This window comes from Eptatretus burgeri, chromosome 5 (assembly GCF_056783735.1).
Source record: "Eptatretus burgeri isolate ZD-2024b chromosome 5, Ebu_testis_v1, whole genome shotgun sequence".
Taxonomy (NCBI): domain Eukaryota; kingdom Metazoa; phylum Chordata; class Myxini; order Myxiniformes; family Myxinidae; genus Eptatretus; species Eptatretus burgeri.
In genome coordinates, this window is record NC_140965.1 from 15,166,737 (window position 1) to 15,194,015 (window position 27,279).

Here is a 27,279-nt window from a genome sequence, read left to right on the forward strand (position 1 = left end):
TATCTATCTATCTATCTATCTATCTATCTGTAGATTATATACATTACGTGTTGTATTTTGTGGACTTCATTGTTATATTACGTGTGTTTTTGTGTTCTTATTTTGTGATATTGGTATCTCTTATACTAGACTTGAACTAATTTATTATTATTTTATGCTTACAGATAATTATTGGAATCTTGGGGATTCTCATGAGATCAATTAATTATGTCGTCCCAGAAGAAATATATGAGTGGCTCACAAAAGAGATAGTTAAAAGAAACCAAAGCTGCACAACTCCAATCACTTCCAGAGCTGACAACCTTTTTTATGAACTATGATGACCTCAAAGTTCAACTGGCACTCCTTGTCAGTACCTATTCCCCTGACCTGGAAGCATCTGTTTTGGATGGATTTTTGCAGTTTAAAGACATTTTGTCTTCTGAATCTGACAGGTCAGTGACAAACATTTCCACTTTGTTGAGGTCTAAAGATGGTATTTTGACAACTGCCTTTCCAAACATTAGTATCTTGGTAAGAATGTTCCTTACCATCCCCATTACAAACTGTCAAGGAGAGAAGTCTTTCTCTACTCTAGGGTGAAGAATCACCTGAGATCAACTTTGGGACAAACCAGATTTAACTCACTTTCATTACTATGCATTGAATCTGACCTCCTACAATCCCTTGACACAAACAGTTTCATTGACAAATTTGCCACAGAAAAAAGCAGGAAAATGTAATTTTGAACTTCACATAGTTGTGCTTGGAAAATTTATTATGCTTCAGTTTCATTGTATTTTTCCATTATTCCTATGTGTAAGATGTACACGATATGGAACTTGATATACTTTGATGTACTTGATATGGAACTAATTTGATAAAAAATTATTGATGTTACATTATGTTGTAATTCTTTTTTTTTACATTACAATATTTCGATATATATATATATATTTGGGGGGGGGGGCACTGATGAGGTTTGGCCTGGGGCCCACAAGCAAGTAAATCCGGCCCTGCGTACGATGACAGTGACGCTCGATGTACGACAAGAGTTAATAGCAGAAAATCCAAATGATTATAATTATCCGTGCGATTGTGTTGGTTCACAGACAACCACCAACACGTTCGAAGGTCATTTTGTCATTGAAATAATTCCAATTGTGAATCATACAATCATGTTCCACAGCTGGGACAGATGACGCAGGAAAGTAATTCATTTCCTTAAAGATGAAATACAAGATTATGATTATGCAATATGCTTCCAAACGATTAAAATGAGTACTTGTATCGATGGTGCTGTGCCCTGTGATGCCATGTACGTACGTAGACACACAGGCGTGCATACACGTTTCAAAGTCTTCAATTACACTGAACTCAAGTCGAATGCACAGTTTGACCCACCTGGAGAAGCAGGTGCAGAGGAGACAGGTGAGGTCCTCCCACTTTTGGATACTTGTTGAAGCGAAGAAAGAAAGATGGAGATTAAAACATGTTTTTTTAAAATAAGTCGAGCAGGCCTTTTCCTCTCTTTCTTTCTCTGGGATAGGGAAAGGGAGTAAACACGCAGCACAGCGAGTTGGAACAGCCCAGGACGCTCTTGGCGCACAAAGAGCGCTTTGTTGGAGAGACCCCTCCGAGCGAGAGCACATCGCAGGACTCTCCGCAATCACACATTCAACTGTTCCACAAAAGCAAAGCCAACGAGACATCAGCAGGTACTATTGATGTCACCTTAACTGGCTTTTAGGATGATTTAACATAAGAGTACAGAAATATATGCCTATACACCTGGCACCTGTACTGTACTGTAGCCTATGTTTGCTATGGAAAGTTCCTTCAGAAGGGAAACTCCAAATGCTCACTGTGCACGTGTTGTTTTTGTTTGTCGTTGTTGTCCTTGTCCTCGTCCTTGTTGGTTACCCCACCGAATCATAGAGGACCCCCTCCACACACACACACACACACACACACACACACACACACACACACACACACACACACACACACACACACACACACACACACACACACACACACACACACACACACACACACACACACACACACACACACACACACACACACACACACAACTTTGGCACAATAGGAAACCAATCCGCCAATAATGTTTGTGCTGCACCAACCCGAGTATCATCACCCTGCCTTATGTCACACGCTACCGACAGGTCCTGCCAATATCCCCATGTCACACTATCGCTAATGCATCCAGGTACCTATGTAATTCCCATTTAAACCTATCCTCCACTGCCTCTACCTTTCCGGGGAAGACCAATCCATGCACTAACCACTCTCCAACTGAAAGGCGCCCACCTTAAAGCGGTCCTAACTCTCATCTTATTTCTGCCGAAGCAATGGTACATGGTCATTACACTGTCCACTCTGCTGAAACACCACTTCACCTATCTTGTCACACCCTTCAATATCCTAAACATCTCCATCAGATCCCATCACACTCGCCTCCTTAACAAGACAAGCGATCACAAAAGAGACAAGGTGGAAGTCCCATCTCAAAACATCAAACAAACAATCTTGAGAACACCAGGAATCTCCAAACCATGCTTTGTGGAGACATTCACGCCACAAAATCATGTCTTCAAAGCGCAAGACATATTGAAGGCTGATACCACATTTATTAATTCCACCCTGATATCACTATACGGGCGAGGTACCTGTGCAAGGCACGGGTGGGAGGCCAAGATCTCCAAAAAAAGTTTTTTTGTTTTAATTTTTGGTTATTCATCTAATTTGACAACCAGGTTGTGTTTTTTGAAAATACCACTCGAAATTCACAGCCCTAAGAAAGAAAAGAAAATAATCAAGCAACAGGGACCATGTAGCCATAAACGACGTAACACGCAAAGGGTTAACCAAACGTGGAAAAACGCTTTTCAATACGTTAACTAATCAGTAATGATAATGATGTTCCAAGTTAGACAACATACTTACATAACATTTCTAAAAGTTTTATTTACCTTTTTCGTTTCCAGTTGTCACCTGTGACACGCGACGTCACATTTCCTGCATATTGCGCCCTCACAATAAAGAGCAGTGTTTCCTGGTTTATAGAGACCAGGCAGGGCCGTATTTAGGTATGTATTGGCCCTGGAGCACGTAATTATGTCGAGGCCCCCTGTAATATTGAATGTAACATTTCGATTTCATGAGCTGCGAAACAATTTCATCCTTGACTTGTTTGCCCATGACGTTAATGAGCTCTTCACAAATTGTAGATGACAGATAGTTTGTATGCCCACTTCCAGTGTTCGAGTTCAACTTAATGTTTGCAGCTCGGAATGTGTCAAACTCTGCCAGTTGTTCCATCATCCCAAGGTAGTTCCCATTTGCTGACGACCCAATAATCTGATTGTTAGACGCCTCCATACTGAAATGTACGCGTCCTCCGCAGAGCTTAGATCTATTTGTTCAAGTGAACACACAATCAATATGCCTTTTAGAACTTCTTTTTTTTTTTTGGACAAAATTCCTGATTTCCTTAAAACTACTAGTTTTTAAAATTGGATGGAAATTGTTGGTATATACTTAAACAGAAAAATTATTTTCACAAAAATGTGGAGGCCCTGAGCGTGTGCTCCACTGGCACGGCCCAAAATACGGCCCTGAATCCAAGTGATGGTAAATGGTGATGAATGCGATATGATGATCTTGATAAATTTTGACAATAACATCTTGTGAAATGTTCGTTGACAAACATCAAACCGCATCATGGTATATCCCATTTCATTCATTTTTACATCCTCGTGGAGGATCTCTAAGTCTTACTCACGTTGTTGTTCTTGTGGACTTTTTTGTTTCACAGCCTACAGTTTTCATCGAAACTTCCTGAAACTTGGCATATATATGTAAAAATTCCCTGCGCAGACAGTAACCATGTCCGATTTTTGAAAATTCCTCCTTGAAAAAAAAGTTATGACGTCAAAATATCTCCGCTAATGGAAATCGCCTAAAAAATTATCTCCGAAACTAGGAAAGCTTTTTGAATTCTGTTTGCAGAAATCGAACAGGGCATGAGCAGAGATGAATTACCGCACATATGATACATCACTATGACGTCGTATCAATTTTTATGACGTCATTCCTATTTTTTGACATTTTTTGTTTCACAACCGAGAGTTTTCATCGGATCTATTTTACACATGTTCGATAATAATCTAAGGGAGATAACTGAGAAACTTTTCAACGCAAATTATACGTAAGCGGATGTTGTGCCGTGTGCGTGAGTGTTACTTCTCCGCACGAGATACTTAATCGTCGAAAAGCACATGCTAAGATGTACATCAGTAGTTTCTGTTCATGCATAATGTGGGTGCACCGGGGCGTGGTTAAAGAGTCACGTGACCCGCCTATTGTGGGTGCTATGATTGTGCCTGGATTAAACCGATTGTTTCCAGAGTCACGTGACCCGCCCATTGTGGGTGCTGTGATTGTGCCTGGATTAAACCGATTGTTTCCAGAGTCACGTGACCCGCCCATTGTGGGTGCTGTGATTGTGCCTGGATTAAACTGATTGTTTCCAGAGTCATGTGACCCGCCCATTGTGCGTGCTGTGATTGTGCCTGGATTAAACCGATTGTTTCCAGAGTCACGTGACCCGCCCATTGTAGGTGCTGTGATTGTGCCTGGATTAAACCGATTGTTTTCAGTCATGTGACCCGCCCATTGTGGGTGCTGTGATTGTGCCTGGATTAAACTGATTGTTTTCAGAGTCATGTGACCCACCCATTGTGGGTGCTGTGATTGTGCCTGGATTAAACCGATTGTTTCCAGAGTCACGTGACCCGCCCATTGTGGGTGCTATGATTATGCCTGGATTAAACCGATTGTTTCCACTTGAGAGTCTTCGTCTCTTGTCTTTTGAATTAATTAAACACGTGTGTGTTGCAATATAAGAGGTTGATGTTTCCTAGACTCTCATCTTGTTCTGGAGCATTTTTAAATGCCCCTCTTGTGGACTGCCTGACTGATGTGTCACTCTCACACACTGTGTGTGATGAAACATTGGTTCTGTTCATGCAGTTTCTTGGCAGAGCAGGAATTTGTTGAGGGCGCCGACGATAGCTCGCCAACTCTTCGCGAAAGGACACCGTGGGATCTTTAACGTCCACCAACAAATGTCCTCAGACGTGACGCCCAGTTTGTCCTTAATCCAAGGGACGGAACACACACGTTGATGAATCACCCTGCCTGTGAAACACCAGGACAGCAGTTTAGAGCTCTGCGTATGGATTTAAACCCAGGAAAGACAGCTTGGAGGCGAGTGTATGTACCTCCTTGAAGTCTCGGCTCTCCTGACAGCCCTTCTCACATCTTACATGGTATTATTTGCGGAACCGTAAATGAATACAGGTATCAAAGTGGAAGGGCACTCGGTGGAGCACGCACACCTCCACCACGTTAATACCTGATCCGTGACAACATATCGGGCCCAATGCATTTTTGAAATACCATACCGCACAGTACGAAATCGTTTTTGGCCCTAATTTCTCAATGGTGAAGAATCAGTTAAAAAATTAAATAATTGTCGAATCCAGATCAGGATTCGGATCTTCAGAGGATCCAAATTGTATCTATCTATAATTCCAGCAATCTGTGTGTGTGTCTGTCTGCGACCGCCGTTTCTCGACAAGCGCCGGTCCGATCTGATTGAAACTTGCCAGGAATATTTCCGGGGACCCGCGGATGTGCCTTTTCGAGGTTTGATATTAATTGGGTGAACGGTTCCCAAGTTAAGGCCATTTTATTGCATTTTTAAGTGTTGGAAAGGTGTATATATCGCAGCTGAAGTGTCGTTCCACCTTATCATGCCATTTTTTCCCCAAAGATATCTCATAATGATAACAGCATATTAATAATAATAGCACAATAATTGGCAGTAATAAAAAGAATAATGTGATACAATGACCAATGTCTGTCAACCAATAACGACCTATATATTGTCTGCGAACCAATAATGACCAATAACATCTGTCAACCAATGACAGGACACGGTGCTATGACATCACGAATGACGTCAAATTAATGTTTATTTATTTATATATTTTTTGGACGATTGACGTCACAATTCTTCTTCTTCGTTTGATATGACGTCACAATCGACGCTGGGGACCTGAGTATGTGCCTTTTCAAGGTTTGATATCGTTCTTCATCCATCTCAGCTGTTTCCCAAGGGTTGAAAGCTGTTTTTCCAAAGGTTTAAATTAATTGTTCAAATCTATCTATAATTCCAGCAATCTCTGTGTGTCTGTCTGTCTGTCTGTCTGTCTGCGACGCCATTTCTCGACGACCACCTGTCCGATCTGATTGAATCTTGCCAGGAATATTGTCGGGGACCCGCGGATGTGCCTTTTCAAGGTTTGCTATCGATCGGACGAGCGGTTCCCAAGTTACGGCCATTTTACTGCTTTTTCAGTGTTGAAAAGGTGTATATATTTGCAGCTGAAGGTGTCGTTCCACCTTCTCACCTTATCATGCCAATTTTTTCCCAAATTATTAATAACCAGACGATCACCGGTCCGATCGGATTGAAACTTGCCAGGAATATTGCCGGGGACCCGCGGATGTGCCTTTTCGAGGTTTGATATCGATCGGACGAGCGGTTCCCAAGTTATGGCCACTTATCTGTCGACCAATGACAGGACACGTTGCTATGACTTCACGAATGATGTCACAATTAATGTGTATTTATGTATTTATTTATTTTAATTTTTTTTGCAAGATTGACAGGCTGATCTGATTGAAACTTGCCAGGAATATTGCTGGGGACGCGGATGTGCCTTTTCAAGGTTTGATATTAATTGGACGAGCGATTTCCAAGTTATGGCCATTTATCTGTCGACCAATTCTGACAGGACACGGTGCTATGACGTCACAATTAATTTTTTTCACGATTGACGTCACAATTCTTCTTCTTCGTTTGGTATGATGTCACAATCGACACTGGGGACCTGAGTATGTGCCTTTTCAAGGTTTGATATCGTTCTTCATCCATTTCAGCTGTTTCCCCAAGTGTTTCCCAAGGTTTTAAAGCTGTTTTTTCCCAAGTTTCGAATTAATTGTTCAAATTATTAATTAATCCAAAGGTTTCAATTTTCCCAAGGGAAACACTTGTTTCCCAAGGGTTTGAAAGCTGTTTTTTCCAAAGGCTTGAATTAATTGTTGTGCTTGGTAGACATTTGTGAATACATTTACAGAGAAAGGGGTGAGAGAGAGGGGCGTCACAATGCAAGAGAGGGGGAGAGAGGAGGAGGGGAGAGAGGGGACGGGAGAGGGGGGATGACATTAAGGGCGAGAGAGGAGGGGGAGAGAGAGAGAGAGACGAGGGAGGAGGGGGAGAGAGGAGGGGTGAGACTAGGGGGGAGAGGGGGGGCGAGAGAGAGGGGGCGTAACAATTCTTCTTCTTCGTTTGATATGACGTCACAATTGACGCTGGGAACCTGAGTATGTTTCCCAAGTTATGGCGATTTATGATACGGTTGGTCCGATCTAATTGAAAAAATGCCCCAATCCAGTCGTCGTTTACGCACCTATGGGCCCATACTAGTTATTAATTAATCCCAAGGTTTGAATTTTCCCAAGGGAAAGAGCTGTTTCCCAAGGGTTTGAAAGCTGTTTTTACCCAAGGTTTGAATTAATTGTTGTGCTTGGTTGACATTTGCAAATACATTTACAGAGAGAGGGACGAGGGAGAAGGGGGGGGGGGGAGAGGGGGCGGGAGAGAGGGGGAGGGAGACAGGGGGCGAGAGAGAGGGGGAGAGAGAGGAGGCGTCACAATTCAAGAGAGGGGAGAGAGGCGGTGGCGAGAGAGGGGACGGGAGAGGGGGTGTGGGATGGGGGTGAGAGAGAGAGAGGGGGGAGGAAGACAGCGGGCGAGAGAGAGGGGGAGAGAGAGGAGGCGTCAATTCAAGAGAGGGGAGAGAGGCGGTGGCGAGAGAGGGGACGTGAGAGGGGGTGTGGGATGGGGGGTGAGAGTGGGGGCGAGAGAGAGAGGGGGAGGGAGACAGCGGGCGAGAGAGAGAGGGGGAGAGAGGGGGCGAGAGAGGGGACGTGAGAGGGGGTGTGGGATGGGGGGTGAGAGTGGGGGCGAGAGAGAGAGGGGGAGGGAGACAGCGGGCGAGAGAGAGGGGGAGAGAGGGGGCGAGAGAGGAGGCGTCACAATTCAAGAGAGGGGGAGAGGCGGTGGCGAAAGAGGGGACGGGAGAGGGGGTGTGGGATGGGGGTGAGTGTGGGGGCGAGAGAGAAGGGGGAGAGAGGAGGGGCAAGACGGGGGGAGAGAGTGGGGGGTGAGTGTGGGGGCGAGAGAGAAGGGGGAGAGAGGAGGGGCAAGACGGGGGGGGAGAGAGTCGGGGTCACAATTCTTCTTCTTCTTCGTTTGATATGACGTCACAATTGACGCTGGGGACCTGAGTGTGTTTCCCAAGTTATGGCCATTTATGATACGTTGGTCCGATCTAATTGAAACAATGCCCCAATCCAGTCGTCGTTTACGAGAGCGAAGGAACGAAGCTGCACATACTGGCACATACCTACGGGCCCGCACTCGTGTTATAAATTTGCCGGGGGAATCGGAGTAATGCAATTAATTTTTTTAGATCCTCGTGGAGGATCTCTCACTCTGACTCACGTTGTTGTTCTTGTGGACTTTTTTGTTTCACAGCCTACAGTTTTCATCGAAACTTCCTGAAACTTGGCATATATATATATATATATATATATATATATATATATATATACACAGACAGTAACCATCTCTGATTTTGAAAATTCCTCCAAGAAAAAAAGTAATGACGTCAAAATATCTCTGCTAATGTAAATCACCAAAAATTATCTCAAACTAGGCAAGCTTTTTGAATTCTGTTTGCGGAAATCGAACAGGGCATTAGCAGAGATGAATTATTGCACATATGATACATCACTATGACGTCATATCAATTTTTTATGACGTCATTCCTATTTTTTGACTTTTTGTTTCACAACCCAGTTTTCATCGGATCATCGTGAAACTTGCCATGTATATGCAGAAAGCCCACGTGCAGGCAGTAACCATCTCCGATTTTGGAAATTCTTCCTAGAAAAAAAGTTGAAGTCATAATATCGCCGCTAATGGAAATCGCCTATACCATTATCTCTGAAACTAGGCAAGCTGTTTGAATTTTGTTTTGCGGGAATCAAGGCGGGCATTAGCACAGATAATTTATCGCAAACCTGATACATCACAATGACGTCATATTCGTTTTTATGACGTCATCATTAAGAGGACGAAGATCTTAGCTCATTTGAGCTTGTTAAATAAAATAAACAAATAAATGATGTATCCTTACTACAATTTCACGGACAGGTGATAATGTGTGTGTTTATGGTGCTACTCCTCCGATTGTTCTGGGCCAATTACATCTGGAGTTGCTACATCGGATCAACATGACCCCAATTCATGTGCAGGGGTGTTTTTTTTTTGTTTATCTTTGTCGGTGGTCTTGGGGTGAGGGACGCAAATTCTTCATGTAAATGTGCATCGTGTAGCACCGGTGTTACAGGATAAGTCACCCCCTTGACAACTTTCCCCCCCCCGGTGGGGGGGGTACTTGTCCTAGGATAAGTCTCCCCCCTCCCTGGATAACTTGCCCCCCTATGGCCAAAAATAGATTTATACTAAAAATATATACCTCTCGGTGTTAATTTTCTTTACATACTATTTTTTTAGCCATTCTCTATTTTTAATCCTATGACAAGTACCCCCCCCTTGTGGGTGGGGGGGGGGAGTTGTCCAGGGGGGTAGTTAAACTGCTACACCACCTTCAGGTGAGTGTTTCTGTCCCCACGTTTTCCAGTGCAGTGAAGGTGTTTCGAATTATAATCAGAAGGTATGTTTTTGCTTCACGCACGTAACCTGGAGGTTTTTTTATTATTATTTTTGCCTATACATAGCTGTCAGTTACGTATACACCGCCGAAATAAAGGTATTCGTCAGAAGAACGTGTTGCATCCTTGGAGCAAGTTCGCCTGTCGGGTACTCTGCTCGTATACAGTATAAATGTAGGTTTGCTGAAATTGTGCTTACTTTATAGATAGCATTTTCTGATACTTTAATTGTTGTGTTAACTGTTTACATCTTTCCAAAGGGGCAGAATAAAATGCATCATAAGATATCAGTAATGTTAAAAAGAGAGATGTTACAGGTGTTAGCTCGTTTCATAATACCGCCTCGTGGATTAATATTACATTATTTATTTTAATACGGTGTTCGTGGACATCCGGAATGACCTCTGACCCGGATGTTCTCGGGCGTGCCACAAGCACATTTAATTATCCAGTCACGTTCAAATTGTTTTGAACTTCATTTTAAACTTTGTTTCTCTCATTGTTTTTTGATACCTTTCCTTTGTGCGGTTCTTCATTTGAATGATTTTAGTCTTTACCCTCTGATCATTGTGCAAAAATAATGAGACTAAGAACTGTGATGTATATTCAACGTTTCGCAGCAAGGATGGCTCCGGTTTTATTTTGCATCATTTTCGTTTAGTTGCTTTAATTTAAACTTCGAAACAAAATTTCACGTAACTGACGTACATCGATCTTAGTAAAGCTGAGAATCGTTAATAAATCGCAAAGATGGGATAAAAGGAAACGAGCAGGAACTCCAAGTTCGACTGATCGACTTCCTGAAGGGTTCAGCGATCACAATGACAACCAAACTCACCTGTCTGGTTGTTCTGAGCGCCGCCCCAGGAGGTAACTACTACCTAAGTTATTAGGGTATCCAGTCAAATAGACTGGGTACCCTATTGTTTTTCTTCTGTTTATTATCATTATACATTATACATTATTATTATTTTTCCGCCGGCATTTTGCGGCCTTTTTCGCTTTAAAATTCTCTGGAACGCTAAGTCCGATCGATACGAAATTTTCACCATAGTACGTATCTTTTTTGATAGCACACTGAGTTTATAATTATGACGTCATTTTTCACGTGTTGCGGGCGCCATCTAGAAAAAAACGATAAACTTTGGACCTCTGTCTCTCTGAAACCGTGCAATGTAAAAATTTTTCGCTTCATACATTTTACGAAACTCCCTATGAGGAACAGGTGTGATTTTTCGTGACGTCATCGGTGAAGCGGAATGCCGGTGAAAATTCAAGTAGAACACCACATGGGAAAAATCTTAAATTTTTTGAGCGTCATCTACTAAATTCACCGTCGAAAATGTTTTTCGTGACGTAATTCGGCCGCCATCTTGTTTTTAAATTTTTTTTTTTTTTTTAATCTTCTCCAGAACGTTCATTCTTCTCCATTCCTGATATATTCCACAAGAGGTCCTTTTTCAAGTTTGTCAATTTCTTCTTGATAGGTCACATGGTTTGGCAGCCATCTTAAAAAAACCTTAAAACATCTCCAGAAGCGCTGGTCCGATGAAGGGGAAATTTCACAACTATATTCGGGACATATAGGCGATATAAGTTTGTTAATTTCGAATTGATAGGTCACATGGTTTGGCCGCCATGTTGGATTTAAGAAAAATATTAAATAATGTTTTCTCTGGAACTCCTTAAGCCATCGAAGCGGAAATTTGCAACTGCCTTCTCCCATCAAGTCTGCATACAAGGCAAATTTTTTTTTTTACCTCAGAAGTCACATGGTTTGGCGGCCATCTTGGATAGAAAAACGGACCTTATCCGATTTACACAAAACTTAACAGACTTGTTACAGTCCACGATAGCAGAATTTAAATTTATGATGTCATAGGTGACATGGTTTGGCAGCCATCTTGAATTGAAAATGAATAAATTTTTTAAATCTCCAGAACAGCAAGACAGATTGAGACGAAACTTTACACATATATTCCCCATGAGGTCCTTTCTCAAGAATGTTAATTTCTTGTTGATCGGTCACATTGTTTGGTGGCCATCTTGAATTTACCCTAGAACCTTCAAACATCTCCAGAACTGCTGATCTTATCAAGGGGAAACTTCACAAAACTATTGCAAATGAGTAGGGAATGCAAGTTTGTTAATTTCTAATTGATAGGTCACATGGTTTGGCAGCCATGTTGGATTTAAGAAAAATATTAAATAATGTTTTCTCTGGAACTGCTTAACCTATCGAAGAGAAAATTTTCAGCTGTCATCTTACATGACATCTGCATACATGGTAAAAATTATGATGTCACAAGTCACATTGTTTGGCGGCCATCTTGGATAGAAAAACGCACCTTTTCCGATTAACACGAAACTTCACAGACATGTTCCACTACACAGTTGGAAGCAGAATCTAAATTTGTGATGTCGTAGGTCACTTGGTTCGTCAGCCATCTTGGATTGAAAATTAATAACTTTAAAAGTCTTCTTCTCTGAAACGGCTAAACAGATCGAGACGAAACTCCACCAGTATGACTGCCTCCCCATGACGAATAAAAAGTTCTCACCCCCTTTTGATGTACAACACATCGTTTGGCAGCCATAGTGGATTGAAGGGAAAATGTTAATTAATGTTTACTCTGGAACTACTGTATCAATAAATGTGAAACATCAGAGTTATGATGGAACAGTCATGTGGAATGAAGGTTTGAAATTTCAATGGGATCGGGCACAGGGTTTGGCAGCCATGTTGGATTTAAGAAAAATATTAAATAATGTTTACTCTGGAACTACTGTATCAATAAATGTGAAACAGAGTTATGATGGAACAGTCATGTGGCATGAAGGTTTGAAATTTCAACTGGATCGGGCCCAGGGTTTGGCAGCCATGTTGGATTGAAGGGGAACAATTAAGTAATATTTACGCGGGAACCGCTGTGTCAATATATGCGAAACTTGAGAATTATAATCTAGCCGACATGTGAAACATAAGTTTAAAATTTCAACCTGATCGGTTACACGGTTTGGCAGCCAGAATTATTTAATTATTTGAATCTGAGAACTTTTCGATTTTTGTTTTTTTTCCAGAAGACTCACTTGGCTGCACCTGAAGGCGTTTGAGGGAACAGGAACAGCAATTCAATTTATACCGACAATTTCCCCAGGAAAAAAGGCTAACTGCGTACGTAATAACGAAATTGAACACTTTGTGCTGCCCGGTTCGTAACTCGTCAGTCCCGTGCTGTATCGAAGCAGGGCTGTATTTGTATCGCTATTAAATAATGTTTTCTCTGGAACCGCTTATCCTATTGAAGGGAAACTTTGCAAAATTCTCATTTAAGTGTCACGTCGTATCAAAGGCAGACACGTCCGGGTACCCGGTCATCACTGCCAGCAGTTGTAAAGTGGCAGTTCTAGTTATTATTATTTTTATTATTATTATTATTATCATTTTCTCCAATCAGTTTCGTTGTTTATTTCTTCATTATTTTTTTTTTCTGATCGGTTTCAATCGTGTTTCGTTTTTACATTTGTATTGTTTCGTACCAAAACCGTCAAAGTGACGTATTTGAGCCTCTTGTTTTAACTCTTCTGCCGATTCGTAGGGAAATCCTGAAATCTTAGCTGTGACGTCACTCAGGGAATCCCCATAGACATGCAGCCGTGTGGTACTCCGAGTTACGTCACTCATGGGGTATCATCCATACATGCACCCCGCTTGATGTGCTGAGTGACATCACTCATGGGGTATCATCCATACATGCACCCCGCTTGATGTGCCGAGTGACGTCTCGAGGGAATCCTTGGGTGACGTCGCTCATCGTCTTAACTGAAGGAATCTCCCGGCCACGACCTCATTGCGTGTATCTATGTACATGGATTCGGAGTACCGATGGTATGTGGGTGTTGTGTGGTCGTATGGCATCTTAGTTGCCGGGGTAGCTATCATTTCTTAGAAGCGCGACTGTGTCGCTGATGCAGTGCCCTTCTACCAGTACACACACTGGAACTGGTACTCATTTCGCCGACCTCGGAAGGATGACAGGCTGAGTCAACCCCCCTGGTGTATTAATTCAGCGGCTGACAGGGCTTGAACTCAGCACCCTGGGATCCCAAGCTACCATGTGGTGGTACTAACCACTGAGCCAACATCAGGCTTATGTGGGTGTTAAAACTTTCCCATTCACCTTTTTTGAATATAAACATGATGGAGTGATATATTGATCAAATTGTAGGGAAAGGTTGTCCAAGATGGGACGATGCTCAAGACGTGACATTGTAATCTTCTATGTTTAAAATTGGGGCCACAACACTTGTTACGAGTTTTCAAAAAACAGGTTGTAATTGGGAAACTTCTATATTCAAAACTTAATTGAATTACCAGTGCCTACTGGGCAGCTATCCATCTATATTCCTTGGAAGTGCTTTTGGTTTTGCATTTGTATAGAGTCTTCAAGGTCTACCACCTTATTTAAATGCACGAGTGCACCCGCTATTGAGGAACGGTCATGTTGTTATCTCTGGGGTGTATATGTGTATATATATATATATATATATATATATATATATATATATATATATATATATATATATATATATATATATATATATATATATAATATATTTACAGTAGATCTCTGCTCGGATCCGTTAATCTGTGTGTGATGTGATAAGCACACAGTCGTGGCCAAAAATATTGGCACCCTCGCACTTTATTTTCAAATAACAGTTTTCTCCAAAAATTTGTTTAAATTGACAAAAGTATTTGGTTTCCACAATTCTTTATTTCACTGTTAATATTACAGAACCTTTGTTTTTCATTCAGAACTTGATACATCCTTTAAAATCAAAAAATGAAATGACATTGATAAAATTATTAACACCCTTGATTTAATATTTGGTATCACAGATTTTGGACAAAATAACTGCAGTGAAGCACTTCCTATAGCCATGAATGGGCTTCCTACATCTCTCTACTGGCAGTTTGACCCACTATTCTTGTGCAAACTGCTCCAGTTCTCCCAGATTTGAAGGGTGCCTTCTCCCAACTGCTGTTTTCACATCTCCCCACAGATGTTCAATGGGATTTAGATCTGGACTCATTGCAGGCCACTTCAGAACAGTTCATCGTTTTGTCTTGAACCATTCCTGGGTGCTTCTTTGAAGTGTGTTTGGGGTCATTGTCCTGCTCCAAGACCAATGACCTTCGACAGAGACCCAGCTTTCTGACACTTGGTTGAACATTGTGCTCTAAAATGCCTCCTTGGTAATCTCCTGATTTCATGATGTCATGCACACACTCAAGGCACCCAGTGCCAGATGCAACACAGCAACCCTAAAACATCACAGAACCTCCACCATGTATGACTAGAGAAGGTGTTCTTTTCTTTGAACTTCATTTTGTTTTCTGGAAACAGAGATGTGGTGGTCGTATGGCAGCTTAGCTGCCGGGGTAGCTATCATTTCTTGAGGCGCGGCTGTGTCGCTGATGCAGTGCCACTCTACCAGTACACACACTGGAACTGGTACTCATTTCGCCGACCTCGGAAGGATGACAGGCTGAGTCAACCCCCTGGTGTATTAATTCACCGGACGACGGGGCTTGAACTCAGGACCCAAGGATCCCAAGCTGCCACCCTAACCACTGAGCCAACACTAGGCTTAACATAGAGATAATGTGCTTTATTAAAAAGCTCTAATTTGGTCTCATCTGTCCACAGGACGTTCTCCCAGAACGATTTTGACTTTTTGATTTTTTTTCAGGTGTGTTTTGGTAAACTCCACTTGGACTTTCTGATGTCCCTCTCTCAGCAGTGGGGTCCTCCTGGGTCTCCTACCATAGAACCCCCTTTCAATGAGTTGGTGATGGATGGTGTGAGTTGAAACTGTCGTGTCTTGCGTGTGAAGGTCAGCTTGAATTTGTTTGGCAGTTGATCGAGGTTCTTTCTCTACCATTTGAACAATCCTTCGCTGCAATCTTCGATCAAGTTTTTTCTTGCGGCCACGTCCAGGGAGGTTGGCTACAGTGCCATGGGCCTTAAACTTCTTGATAACATTAAGGTCTCTGGAGATGGACTTGTCGCCTTGAGATTGTCCATGCTTGTCTACAATCTTGTGTCTGACCTCCTCAGACAATTCTCTGGTTTTCTTTCTTTTTTCCATGCTCATTGCATGACACACAGTGACACAAAACAGCAGAATGACTCCTTTCTCCACTCAAACTGGTTGAATGAGTGATTTTTATATTGCAGGCACCTGAAACTCACCAGAGGTGAGTTCATTTCCAAAGTAAAGGAAAATCACCTGCTTGAAATCTAATTATTTCGAACAACATCTCAAAGGTGCCAACAATAATGTCTGGGCCATTTTGGGATTTCTTTGTGGAATAAGCTAAGATTTAGTAATTTTTTTCAGATTTTTATACGCCCAATAACTATATATATATATATATATATATATATATATATATATATATATATATATATATATATATATATATATATATATATATATATATATATATATATATATATTATGTGATAAGGGTGTCTGTCTGTTCCTGTCCGCACTCAAACTCCCAAAGTTTTTAACTTTCACGTTTCATATTTGGTACAAAGGTACAGACTGTGGAGATGGTGTATCGCGACATACGTTCGTCATCTAAAGTGGTTGCTGTTTTCCATGGAGCCGCACAATTCTGTATATACCTTCTTGTTAATAATGTGGCAGTGAGGTGTTTTTAATCATGGACCAGTGAGGTGTTTTTAATCATGAACCAGTGAGGTGTTTTTAACAATGTATCAGTGAGGTGTGTTTTTAATAATGTACCAATGATGTGTTTTTAGCAAGGTATCAGTGAGGTGTTTTTAGCAAGGTATCAGTGAGGTGTTTTAATAATGTATCAGTGAGGTGTTTTTATAATGTATCAGTGAGGTGTTTTTAATAATATACCAGTGATGTGTTTTTAATCATGTATCAGTGAGGTGTTTTTAATAATATACCAGTGATGTGTTTTTAATAATGTATCAGTGAGGTGTTTTTATAATGTATCAGTGAGGTGTTTTTAATAATATACCAGTGATGTGTTTTTAATCATGTATCAGTGAGGTGTTTTTAATAATGTATCAGTGAGGTGTTTTTATAATGTATCAGTGAGGTGTTTTTAATCATGTATCAGTGAGGTGTTTTTAATAATGTATCAGTGAGGTGTTTTTATAATGTATCAGTGAGGTGTTTTTATAATGTATCAGTGAGGTGTTTTTATAATGTATCAGTGAGGTGTTTTTATAATGTATCAGTGAGGTGTTTTTAATAATGTATCAGTGAGGTGTTTTTAATAATATACCAGTGATGTGTTTTTAATAATGTATCAGTGAGGTGTTTTTAATAATATACCAGTGATGTGTTTTTAATAATGTATCAGTGAGGTGTTTTTAATAATATATCAGTGAGGTGTTTTAATAATGTATCAGTGAGGTGTTTTTATAATGTATCAGTGAGGTGTTTTTATAATGTATCAGTGAGGTGTTTTTATAATGTATCAGTGAGGTGTTTTTATAATGTATCAGTGAGGTGTTTTTAATAATATACCAGTGATGTGTTTTTAATCATGTATCAGTGAGGTGTTTTTAATCATGTATCAGTGAGGTGTTTTTAATCATGTATCAGTGAGGTGTTTTTAATCATGTATCAGTGAGGTGTTTTTAATCTTGTATCAGTGAGGTGTTTTTAATCTTGTATCAGTGAGGTGTTTTTAATCTTGTATCAGTGAGGTGTTTTTAATCTTGTATCAGTGAGGTGTTTTTAATCTTGTATCAGTGAGGTGTTTTTAATAATATACCAGTGATGTGTTTTTAATAATATACCAGTGATGTGTTTTTAATAATATACCAGTGAGGTGTTTTTAATCATATCTCAGTGAGGTGTTTTTAATCATGTGTCAGTGAGGTGTTTTTAATCATGTTGCAGTGACGTGTTTTTAATCATGTATCCGTGAGGTGTTTTTAATCATGTATCAGTGAGGTGTTTTTAATCATGTATCAGTGAGGTGTTTTTAATCATGTACCAGTGCGGTGTTTTTAATAATATACCAGTGATGTGTTTTTAATAATATACCAGTGATGTGTTTTTAATAATATACCAGTGAGGTGTTTTTAATAATGTATCAGTGAGGTGTTTTTAATAATGTATCAGTGAGGTGTTTTTAATCATGTGTCAGTGAGGTGTTTTTAATCATGTTGCAGTGACGTGTTTTTAATCTTGTATCGGTGAGGTGTTTTTAATCTTGTATCAGTGAGGTGTTTTTAATCTTGTATCAGTGAGGTGTTTTTATAATGTATCAGTGAGGTGTTTTAATAATATACCAGTGATGTGTTTTTAATAATGTATCAGTGAGGTGTTTTTAATAATATACCAGTGATGTGTTTTTAATAATGTATCAGTGAGGTGTTTTAATAATGTATCAGTGAGGTGTTTTTATAATGTATCAGTGAGGTGTTTTTAATAATATACCAGTGATGTGTTTTTAATAATATACCAGTGATGTGTTTTTAATCATGTATCAGTGAGGTGTTTTTAATAATGTATCAGTGAGGTGTTTTTATAATGTATCAGTGAGGTGTTTTTAATCATGTATCAGTGAGGTGTTTTTAATCTTGTATCAGTGAGGTGTTTTTAATCTTGTATCAGTGAGGTGTTTTTAATCTTGTATCAGTGAGGTGTTTTTAATCTTGTATCAGTGAGGTGTTTTTATAATGTATCAGTGAGGTGTTTTAATAATATACCAGTGATGTGTTTTTAATAATGTATCAGTGAGGTGTTTTAATAATATACCAGTGATGTGTTTTTAATAATGTATCAGTGAGGTGTTTTAATAATGTATCAGTGAGGTGTTTTAATAATGTATCAGTGAGGTGTTTTTATAATGTATCAGTGAGGTGTTTTTATAATGTATCAGTGAGGTGTTTTTATAATGTATCAGTGAGGTGTTTTTAATAATATACCAGTGATGTGTTTTTAATCATGTATCAGTGAGGTGTTTTTAATAATGTATCAGTGAGGTGTTTTTAATCATGTTGCAGTGACGTGTTTTTAATCATGTTGCAGTGACGTGTTTTTAATCATGTATCCGTGAGGTGTTTTTAATCATGTATCAGTGAGGTGTTTTTAATCATGTATCAGTGAGGTGTTTTTAATGTATCAGTGAGGTGTTTTTAATCATGTACCAGTGCGGTGTTTTTAATAATATACCAGTGATGTGTTTTTAATAATATACCAGTGATGTGTTTTTAATAATATACCAGTGAGGTGTTTTTAATCATATCTCAGTGAGGTGTTTTTAATCATGTGTCAGTGAGGTGTTTTTAATCATGTTGCAGTGACGTGTTTTTAATCATGTATCCGTGAGGTGTTTTTAATCATGTATCAGTGAGGTGTTTTTAATCATGTATCAGTGAGGTGTTTTTAATCATGTACCAGTGCGGTGTTTTTAATAATATACCAGTGATGTGTTTTTAATAATATACCAGTGATGTGTTTTTAATAATATACCAGTGAGGTGTTTTTAATAATGTATCAGTGAGGTGTTTTTAATCATGTGTCAGTGAGGTGTTTTTATAATGTATCAGTGAGGTGTTTTTATAATGTATCAGTGAGGTGTTTTTAATAATATACCAGTGATGTGTTTTTAATCATGTATCAGTGAGGTGTTTTTAATAATGTATCAGTGAGGTGTTTTTAATAATGTATCAGTGAGGTGTTTTTATAATGTATCAGTGAGGTGTTTTTAATCTTGTATCAGTGAGGTGTTTTTAATCTTGTATCAGTGAGGTGTTTTTAATCTTGTATCAGTGAGGTGTTTTTAATCTTGTATCAGTGAGGTGTTTTTATAATGTATCAGTGAGGTGTTTTAATAATATACCAGTGATGTGTTTTTAATAATGTATCAGTGAGGTGTTTTAATAATATACCAGTGATGTGTTTTTAATAATGTATCAGTGAGGTGTTTTAATAATGTATCAGTGAGGTGTTTTAATAATGTATCAGTGAGGTGTTTTTATAATGTATCAGTGAGGTGTTTTTATAATGTATCAGTGAGGTGTTTTTATAATGTATCAGTGAGGTGTTTTTAATAATATACCAGTGATGTGTTTTTAATCATGTATCAGTGAGGTGTTTTTAATAATGTATCAGTGAGGTGTTTTTAATCATGTTGCAGTGACGTGTTTTTAATCATGTTGCAGTGACGTGTTTTTAATCATGTTGCAGTGACGTGTTTTTAATCATGTATCCGTGAGGTGTTTTTAATCATGTATCAGTGAGGTGTTTTTAATCATGTATCAGTGAGGTGTTTTTAATCATGTACCAGTGAGGTGTTTTTAATCATGTACCAGTGAGGTGTTTTTAATCATGTACCAGTGAGGTGTTTTTAATCATGTATCAGTGAGGTGTTTTTAATCATGTATCAGTGAGGTGTTTTTAATGTATCAGTGAGGTGTTTTTAATCATGTACCAGTGAGGTGTTTTTAATAATGTATCAGTGAGGTGTTTTTAATAATATACCAGTGATGTGTTTTTAATAATGTATCAGTGAGGTGTTTTTAATAATATACCAGTGATGTGTTTTTAATAATGTATCAGTGAGGTGTTTTTATAATGTATCAGTGAGGTGTTTTTATAATGTATCAGTAGGGTGTTTTTAATAATATACCAGTGATGTGTTTTTAATCATGTATCAGTGAGGTGTTTTTAATAATGTATCAGTGAGGTGTTTTTATAATGTATCAGTGATGTGTTTTTAATAATATACCAGTGATGTGTTTTTAATCATGTATCAGTGAGGTGTTTTTAATAATGTATCAGTGAGGTGTTTTTAATAATGTATCAGTGAGGTGTTTTTAATCATGTATCAGTGAGGTGTTTTTAATCATGTATCAGTGAGGTGTTTTTAATCATGTACCAGTGCGGTGTTTTTAATAATATACCAGTGATGTGTTTTTAATAATATACCAGTGAGTGTTTTTAATACCATGGCAGTGAGGTGTTTTTAATACCATGGCAGTGAGGTGTTTTTAATCATGTTTCAGTGAGGTGTTTTTAATCATGTACCAGTGAGGTGTTTTTAATCATGTGTCAGTGAGGTGTTTTTAATGTATCCGTGAGGTGCTTTTAATCATGTATCAGTGAGGTGTTTTTAATCATGTTGCAGTGAGGTGTTTTTTAATCATGTATCAGTGAGGTGTTTTTAATCATGTACCAGTGCGGTGTTTTTAATAATATACCAGTGATGTGTTTTTAATAATATACCAGTGAGGTGTTTTTAATCATGTGTCAGTGAGGTGTTTTTAATCATGTTGCAGTGACGTGTTTTTAATCATGTATCCGTGAGGTGTTTTTAATCATGTATCAGTGAGGTGTTTTTAATCATGTATCAGTGAGCTGTTTTTAATCATGTACCAGTGCGGTGTTTTTAATAATATACCAGTGATGTGTTTTTAATAATATACCAGTGATGTGTTTTTAATAATATACCAGTGAGGTGTTTTTAATAATGTATCAGTGAGGTGTTTTTAATCATGTGTCAGTGAGGTGTTTTTAATCATGTTGCAGTGACGTGTTTTTAATCATGTATCGGTGAGGTGTTTTTAATCATGTATCAGTGAGGTGTTTTTAATCATGTATCAGTGAGGTGTTTTTAATCATGTATCAGTGAGGTGTTTTTAATCATGTATCAGTGAGGTGTTTTTAATCATGTACCAGTGAGGTGTCGTTTTCAACTTTCACGTTTCATATTTGCTTAATTGGTACAGACTGTGGAGACGGTGTGTTGCGACATTCGTCATCTAAAGTGGTTGCCACGGCAACCAGGATGCTGTTTTCCATGTCGTAGCTGAATTCTGTATATACCTTCTTGTTCAGGCGTATATTGTGCTCACTTGCGCTCTTGTTTTTGTTTTGTTCCACTGCAAACCAAAGAAATACATTTGTAGAAACTAAAATATGATTTAATTTCAGCAATTTTCTGGAAGAAATGGTGTATTATTTGAAGAAAGTGCAAGGGTGCCAATATTTTTGGCCACGACAGTACACTGGCTCAAGAATGTCGGGTTTCCTCCTTTTCCGTTTCGTGTTAAACAGCAGTGGCGACTGTTTAAAAAGGTTATCATACGTGTTTGTGGTGTTTAATATGTATATTTTTACTTCTGTTCGGGATGCTACCCAAAACGCCATGATAAGTTATTTATACACATTAATACCACGTTTGTCCGAGGAAGAAAAACCCCTTGGGTTGGAGGGGATGTTATTGGTTCACGAGTGAGTAAGTTCACGAGTCAGTAAGACCTAAGTCACATTTGCCACGGCGACCGTGGGGTCTCCAAAATCTACGGCCACTAAAATTATACGGCGGCCGCAGTATTTCCACGGTCACACAATGCAGCAGTCACATATGTTTTTATTTTTCGGCGAGCCGCACAGCATATTTAGAAATTGTGGAGACCGAAAATGTGGGGTTCCCGCACGGTCTTTGATTTGATGTCATACGGTGACCTTAAGGGGGCCCTGCGGCGACCATAGAATTTTCAAGGTAGCCTCAAGGTGACCGCAGGGGGACCCTCAGACGGACTGTAATGAGTGGGTTAATATATATATTTTTTCGGCTTGTTGAATTGCTATGGCGAACGTAGAAATTAAAAAAGTTATAACTCCGTTATAATTCCACGGTGACCCCTACGGCCTGTAAAAGATAGCCAAATGGCGTAGGGCCACCCTGAGGCCACCGCAGAAACTCTGCGGCCGCCGCACTTTTCTGTCAATTCAGAGTGGGTATGGCCGCCGTATCCGCGCCGTAGAGCAAATGTGACTTAGGCCTAAGTGACCACTATATTCGTTATTGGTGTGTCTCTGTCTGTTGGGTAGTCAATAGTCGAAAAAAATTTTCGGGAAAATTTTTTTTTTGATCTACCCTTATTTGTTGGTGGTGATGTCAGTCTGTCCATGTGTGTGTTTGTCAGGGGTTTTTGACCCCCTTGCAGTTGTTCGATTTTGATGAAATTTGGGTGGTAGGACCAGTTTATGACCTTGTGCCGCGTTGGTACTGGTTGCTAACGCCCCTTTGGTTGCCTCGCAACGGGACTTTGAAATTTTTGAAAAATCATAAAAAATTAATTTTTTCAAAAATCGGACCACGAGTAACTGTGGGCATATTGACAAATTGTCATATTGTCGAAAATTTCCAGCCGGATCCTATCAAAACTGTCGGAGAAGATAGACTTTGAATGAACCCTGGTCGAAAACAAAAAACGAAGTTCGTTATATCTCAGAGACTGAGCCAGATATACATGAAACTGGTATGGTTGGTTCATGGTATGCCCTAGTTATGTGTGAGAGAACCGTTGCTATGGACCCCTCCGTTGCCTAGCAACGGCCGAAAAACCTCAATGTGGGGGTATTTTAATGAAAAAACAATCTGCAGCATTAACCCTTGAAGCTTGAATCATTAATTTTCTTGTGCTTAATCCTCAGGTCATTCCCCATCGAACGGGCCCATCGCGTCAGGTTCTATTGGGTAGTCGACTACCCATGTCCACCTACCGGCTTGTCTGTCTGTCCTGAGCATAGCTCCGTGGGTTTTAATCCGATCCTGATAAAATTTTGGTGGGAGGTTTATATCATGATCGAGTTGTGTTTTTCTGACAATGGGCGTGCTGCGCCCATTATGGGCGGAGCCACGCCCAAAAAACGTGTTTTTAGGGGGTAGCCGATTTCAATTTGCATCTTCTCCGAGGGGGTTTGTCGAATCTGGCAGGGGTTTCGGTATTTGGTCAGCCCAATGGCACCTGCATAGCCCCACGGAGCTCGATTTATTTATTTATTTATTTTTTTCCATTTTCGTGTCAAGGTCACAAGGTCACGAACTTAGAAAATTGCGAATTTTGACATAAAAATCATACGACCGCCCAAACTTTCAGAGCTAGGATGACGATATTTTTTTATTCATAATCTTGAGGTCATTCCCCACCTAAAGTCTTCAAACCATTTTGCTCCATCTCGAACAGCTTGTCCATGGCACCCCCTTCAAGTTTGTTTTTACGCTGATTTCATCAAAGTTTGGATAATCCGAGGAGTGTGAAATGCCATATAGCCGAAATGACGTTATATTGTTCCTGGAATGTTCCAGAGGAAGTTTTGCACCAAAGGTCATAATCCTTGACCTTTGACCTTTAAAGGGCACAAAGGTTAAATTTTCAAAGTTGTGAGAATCGAACCAGGTTTTCGACCTTCTTCGACGAACTGACTCCAATAAGCTATAGCACGTATCCTGTTTCCTTATTTTAATGTCTACAATATTGTTTTGTGACCTTTAAAGGTTCTGCAAAGGTCAAATTTTGAAAGTTGTTGAACGAAACTGGGTTTTCGACATTTTGCAGCTAATAACCCGTCACCCGTACCACATCATGTTGATCATTTTTATAACTTGGTCAAAAATTATCACATTGTCTCATCCTTGACTTCTGAAACGATCTGCATCGTCAAATACCGCTCGTGAACCATTGCCGTCTCCAGACTTGTTCGTTTTAATATTGTTTTGCAATAACAGTAATTTGCTATTATCATTAGTGTTGAACCTGGTGTTTGCTTAAGGGGCTGTCACACCTTGACGTTTTTCCCAGCGTATGCCAACGTATTAAAAATTTTCCGAATACGCTGGCACACGTCGAATACGTTATGGGTAAGTTTTGTATACGTTAAGAGCACGCTGGCATACGTCGTAGTACGCCGAGCTCGTCGACAAATTTTAAGCATGCTCAAAATTTTTCGATGTATGCCAGCGTATCACTCACACGTTCCGCATACGCTGGCCATAAGTTGTAGGCACGTTATGCGATCGTTGACACACGTTACTTGTAAGTCGAAACACATCGAGGTAATGTCTCGCGTCCCCGAAACTTATTTCTAACCTATGAGGAACGTGCTTTGAACCGATGTGAAACGTATCTCAAACGCATATTGACGTATGTAGACGTATTTGACGTCTTCCGGACGACCACAGAACTTACTGAACGTGTTTCTAATTTACAGCTACCGTATAATGGCGTATTGGCAGCGTTTAGGGGAATTGGTGTATAAAAATGGGCTTCACAGGAGGAACCAGTCAGTGTTCCAGACTCAATGTTTATTTTTTCTTTTCTTTTTTCTTCTTCTTCTTCTTTTTCTTCTTTTTCTTCTTTTTCTTTTTCTTCTTCTTTTTCTTCTTCTTTTTCTTCTTCTTTTCTTCTTCTTCTTCTTCTTCTTCTTTTTCTTCTTCTTCTTTTTCTTCTTCTTCTTTTTCTTCTTCTTCTTTTTCTTCTTCTTCTTTTTCTTCTTCTTCTTTTTCTTCTTCTTCTTTTTCTTCTTCTTCTTTTTCTTCTTCTTCTTTTTCTTCTTCTTCTTTTTCTTCTTCTTCTTTTTCTTCTTCTTCTTTTTCTTCTTCTTCTTTTCTTCTTCTTCTTTTTCTTCTTCTTCTTTTTCTTCTTCTTCTTTTTCTTCTTCTTCTTTTTCTTCTTCTTTTTCTTCTTCTTCTTTTTCTTCTTCTTCTTTTTCTTCTTCTTCTTCTTCTTCTTCTTCTTCTTCTTCTTCTTCTTCTTCTTCTTCTTCTTTTTCTACTTCTTATTCTTTTTCTTCTTCTTCTTCTTTTTCTTCTTCTTCTTCTTTTTCTTCTTCTTCTTCTTTTTCTTCTTCTTCTTCTTTTTCTTCTTCTTCTTCTTTTTCTTCTTCTTCTTCTTTTTCTTCTTCTTCTTCTTTTTCTTCTTCTTCTTCTTTTCTTCTTCTTCTTCTTTTTCTTCTTCTTCTTCTTTTTCTTCTTCTTCTTCTTTTTCTTCTTCTTCTTCTTTTTCTTCTTCTTCTTCTTTTTCTTCTTCTTCTTCTTTTTCTTCTTCTTCTTCTTTTCTTCTTCTTCTTCTTTTCTTCTTCTTCTTCTTTTTCTTCTTCTTCTTCTTTTTCTTCTTCTTTTTCTTTTTCTTCTTCTTTTCTTTTTCTTCTTCTTCTTTTTCTTTTCTTCTTCTTCTTTTTCTTCCTCTTTTTCTTCTGCTTTTTCTTAGTCTTGTTCTTCTTATTTTTCTTCTTCTTTTTCTTATTCTTTTTCTTCTTCTATTTCTTCTTCTTTTTCTTCTTCTTTTTCTTCTTCTTTTTCTTCTTTTTCTTCTCTGTGATGTTGACACTTTGTCTAGTGCGGTTATGATTTGAATCGTCGAGCGGCAGCCTTTTCATAGGCTATGCCACATGATCATCGGTGATAATCTGCCGCATGCTATGCATAAGTTAGACTCTCGTTGGGCATAAGTTGTGAACGCCGACAACACGCTAAGCATTCGTTGGTATAAGTTATCGAAACGTTCTGTGTACGTTACTAATACATTATGCATACGTCCAACTCGTTAATATACGCCCAAAACTGAAAAAAACATCAATAGTTCAGCGTACGCCAGCGTTTTAAATCAATTTTGATACGTTGCCATACGCTGGCTAAATCGTCAAGGTGTGACAGGGGCTTTAACAATTAAGGTGGCTGGCTTAAGATCTTAGGGTCTCGAGTTCAAGCTCCTCTTGTGCTGTTGAAATAACCCCAGGTGGGTTGACTCAACCAGTCATCCTTCTGAGGTCGGCAAATTGAGTACCAGCTTACTCGTTACAGGGGCACTGCATCAGCAGCACGGCCACGGCACCAGAAAATGAAGCGGTCACAGGCTGCATGCGAATAAATAAATCATTACCTCTGCCACCGAATGTGGAAGGAGGTTATGTTTTTACCCATGTCTGTCTCTGTCTGTCTTTGTTTGTGGACAGATTTGGAGGAAATTTTATAGGCAGGTTGGGTGTGTGTCCCAAGGGTGAAGTGATTAGATTTTGGTGAAGATCCGGATCCAGCTACTGGAATTATTTAAGTGATTCTTTACCGTCGAGAGGTAGGGCCAAAACGGATATACTGTAGAGCACGATATATCAAAAAGTTATTGACGGATTCAGATGAAACTTGGTGGACATGTTGGTTGGGTTTGTCGCTAGGACAAACTGATTTGATTTTGGTGAAGATCCGAATCCGGATCTGGATATGAGAATTATTTAATTTTTTTAAGTGATTCTTCACCATTGAGAGATGGGGCCAAAAACGATGTCCAGCATGATATTTCAAAAAATTATTTGGCGAGATGTGTTCTACTTGATCAGGCAATGCGTGGTGGAGGTATGCGCTCTACCAAGTGCCCTTCTACTTATTGCTATTACTTTTGTATCTGGAAGAGGTGTTGGAAAAATGCCATGTTAAACTAACTATACACCTTAACACCGATTTCGCCAAAGGCAGAAAACCCCCTTGTGGAGGGGAGTGGGGTGGGGGGGGGGGACCTCCACCATGTAACCATTAATCTTGTCAAG

At 39.4% G+C, this 27,279-nt stretch overlaps 2 protein-coding genes across 10 annotated transcripts in view; one reads left to right on the forward strand and one right to left on the reverse strand.

The window, feature by feature from the left end:
- PTPRO (protein tyrosine phosphatase receptor type O) overlaps nucleotides 1-1,717 on the reverse strand; it is a 30,268-nt gene extending 28,551 nt beyond the window's left edge. For 2 of the 9 annotated variants that reach the window (XM_085883616.1, XM_085883615.1), the window contains exon 1: nucleotides 1,384-1,706. In XM_085883616.1, coding sequence (XP_085739742.1) covers nucleotides 1,384-1,691 — 308 coding nt within the window. In that variant the 5' untranslated portion in view covers nucleotides 1,692-1,706. Of the gene's footprint in view, nucleotides 1-1,383 lie in introns of all 9 variants that reach the window. The other 7 variants (XM_085883621.1, XM_085883618.1, XM_085883619.1 and 4 more) reach the window with 7 other exon arrangements.
- Nucleotides 1,718-10,613: 8,896 nt separating this feature from the next.
- The window catches only part of GATD1 (glutamine amidotransferase class 1 domain containing 1), a 27,975-nt gene continuing 11,309 nt past the window's right edge, over nucleotides 10,614-27,279 (forward strand). Inside the window, exon 1 of the mRNA XM_085880801.1 lies at nucleotides 10,614-10,746. Coding sequence (XP_085736927.1) covers nucleotides 10,698-10,746 — 49 coding nt within the window. The 5' untranslated portion in view covers nucleotides 10,614-10,697. The remainder of the gene's footprint in view (nucleotides 10,747-27,279) is intronic.